Source organism: Bison bison, unplaced genomic scaffold, assembly GCF_000754665.1.
Source record: "Bison bison bison isolate TAMUID 2011002044 unplaced genomic scaffold, Bison_UMD1.0 scf7180017864503, whole genome shotgun sequence".
NCBI lineage: Eukaryota > Metazoa > Chordata > Mammalia > Artiodactyla > Bovidae > Bison > Bison bison.
The window spans coordinates 3,207,473-3,209,717 of record NW_011495061.1 but is presented as its reverse complement, the minus strand read 5'-3'; the positions used below and the strand labels follow the sequence as shown (position 1 = coordinate 3,209,717).

Genomic DNA, 2,245 nt, shown 5'->3' with positions numbered 1-2,245 from the left:
CAGCGTCATCTGCGTCAAGACAGCACGTCCACCGCCTTCGACATGCTTTCTTGACTTGGAGAACTTCCAGCCCATGGCAAACGGGCTCACGGTAGCAGGTGCACAAGCTGCAACGAGGAGGACCGGGCCTTCTGCCGGCTGGTCTCGGAGGCATCAAAGTGCTGCAAGCGCTCCCCACCCAGACTGGAGCCTGAGCCAACAGCCTGAGAAGAGCCGCACAGAAACTTCAGCGCACCACTTTCAAGACACACGACCAAGGGTGTAAAACGCGGCCGATTTACCACCCACCTTGACGACAGGCAAGTCAAAGACCTCGCGGGCCTCTCCCACCTCCGGATTGTCCCCATCTTCCGAGATGATGTGCGAAGCGAGCGCGTTGTACGACACTTCCTTCGCTTTCCCGGCTTTCAGAAGCTGAATAACCTACAAAAAGCACACAAGTTACAATGGAACACGCCGCATTTCAATGCATTCCAGTGATCATGAACCGTGAAAATTCTAATAAACATCCACCACGTTCTCCACAGAGGATTAATACCTGCCACCGAGTCATTTGCAAGGAAACCTACGGGGACGACAAAACGCATCAAATCTTGACTCACTGACAGGGAGGCACAGAGCTCCTGCGACCGACGTACTGGACAGTGTCCCTCTTGAAGACAGAAGGACTGACAAACAAGGTGAGCACGAAGGGCGAGCACTGGACACACAGCATCTCAACAGAAAGGCGCGGGGACAGGCAGTTCTGATAAATGGAGAAATTCCGCAAGAGGCGCTACAGGAGCCGCATCTCGAGGAACTTAAAGGCGTCGGCCACGCAGAAACACAGTCAGTGTGCGGAGAGGGCGGCATGCGACACGCTGGGCAGGACACAGACCAGACCCTCGACGGTGTGGCACAGATGCCGGGCCTTTGTATTTTACCCCAAGATAAAATACAGAGTGTCTTCTGAAAGAGAGGCCGAGGGGCAGGCGGTCAGCAGGGAAGACCACGATCAGACACAACAGGAAGACCGCCGCCAGTGGAAGGACAGGTCTACACTGCGGGAGTGAAGGCAGGACAGGCGTTAAGAAGCACCTGCGATAACTCAGGTGAAAGAGGCAGGTTACCGAACTGGACGGGAAGATGATGCAAGCGAATTAGCAAGACTTGGTGACTGAGGGGGCGTGTGCAAGAAACTGCGACACCACAGCACAGCTCCCAAGCACCACTACGAGCTCACGGGGGAAAGAAAGTTTTAGTTTAGGGCACGGCTTCCTCTGGTACCACTGTACGATTTAGGAGGACACGCAGCGCATCGAGGAGGGCACCAGGGTCCCACCCGAGTAAAGCCATCTGTGTAGACAGAGATGGGGGCAAAGCTCTGAGCCAACAAGATCCCAGAGCACACGGGGGCGGAAACGGAGGCCGGGTAGGCACAGAGGCTGGAGGGCAGGTGGAGGCCCCTGGCCAGGTCTGAGCAGCACACCGCAAGCTGCGGGTGGTGAGAGCGCCCTGTGTGGTCGTGAGCTAGAAGTTCATCTGACACAAGTGAGCTCCTGGAGTCCACAGTTTAAGATTCAGAGAATCAACCATCTTTCAGAAAACAGTTTCAGACCTCAGTGGCTGCAGGACATTTTTAAGCCCTTAGACTTGATTCACAGTTGAGTAAGCACGGCTCCAGTTCAGCTTCCTCCAGGTTTTAAGTAATATTTGCTTCAGTTCTGTTCAAAGTCTTAAAATGAACCAGAGGATAGGCAGCAGAGGGGAGAGGGACAGCAGGCAGTGAGGAAAGAGCACCCAGGCTGGAAGGGAGAAGCCTCCACCCTGCTACGGGCACTTACTTTCACCTCTCTGAGTTCACCACCTGTTTATCCAAGTCAAAGCCTCTACTTCAGAGTTAGAGGAGAGAAAGGATCCACCTTGGGGGCTACCGAGCATTTAGTTACTAGGACACCAACTCACAAGCCTCTAAGAAGGCCAAGACCCATCAGCCTGCCGCAGATCTTCTGCCTCCAGTTTATCTATTTATCTATTAAGTCCCCGTCTCTATTCGGGAGGCCCAGGCCTCAGTTCTCCACGCTCAGCACTCAGCCAAGGCGACACCCAGGCGATGTAACTGTACAGACACAACTTTAGGGAAGAGAACACCTAGAGACCCAACTACAGTTCATTCCTACAGTGGAAGCATAAAATTCTGACATTCAAACAGATGCAATACTTTAGGAGAGGACAAAAGAGGACCGAGCTGCAGACCTGCGAGCTG

The 2,245-nt window shown here is 53.8% G+C and overlaps 1 protein-coding gene across 1 annotated transcript in view; it reads right to left on the bottom strand.

Moving 5' to 3' along the window:
• Positions 1-2,245, bottom strand: part of PAXIP1 (PAX interacting (with transcription-activation domain) protein 1) — a 50,966-nt gene that overhangs the window by 38,744 nt on the left and 9,977 nt on the right. The window contains exons 2-5 of the mRNA XM_010829359.1: positions 1,322-1,474; positions 939-1,040; positions 617-700; positions 289-423 (exon numbers count right to left, since the gene is read on the bottom strand). Coding sequence (XP_010827661.1) covers positions 289-423; positions 617-700; positions 939-1,040; positions 1,322-1,474 — 474 coding nt within the window. The remainder of the gene's footprint in view (positions 1-288; positions 424-616; positions 701-938; positions 1,041-1,321; positions 1,475-2,245) is intronic.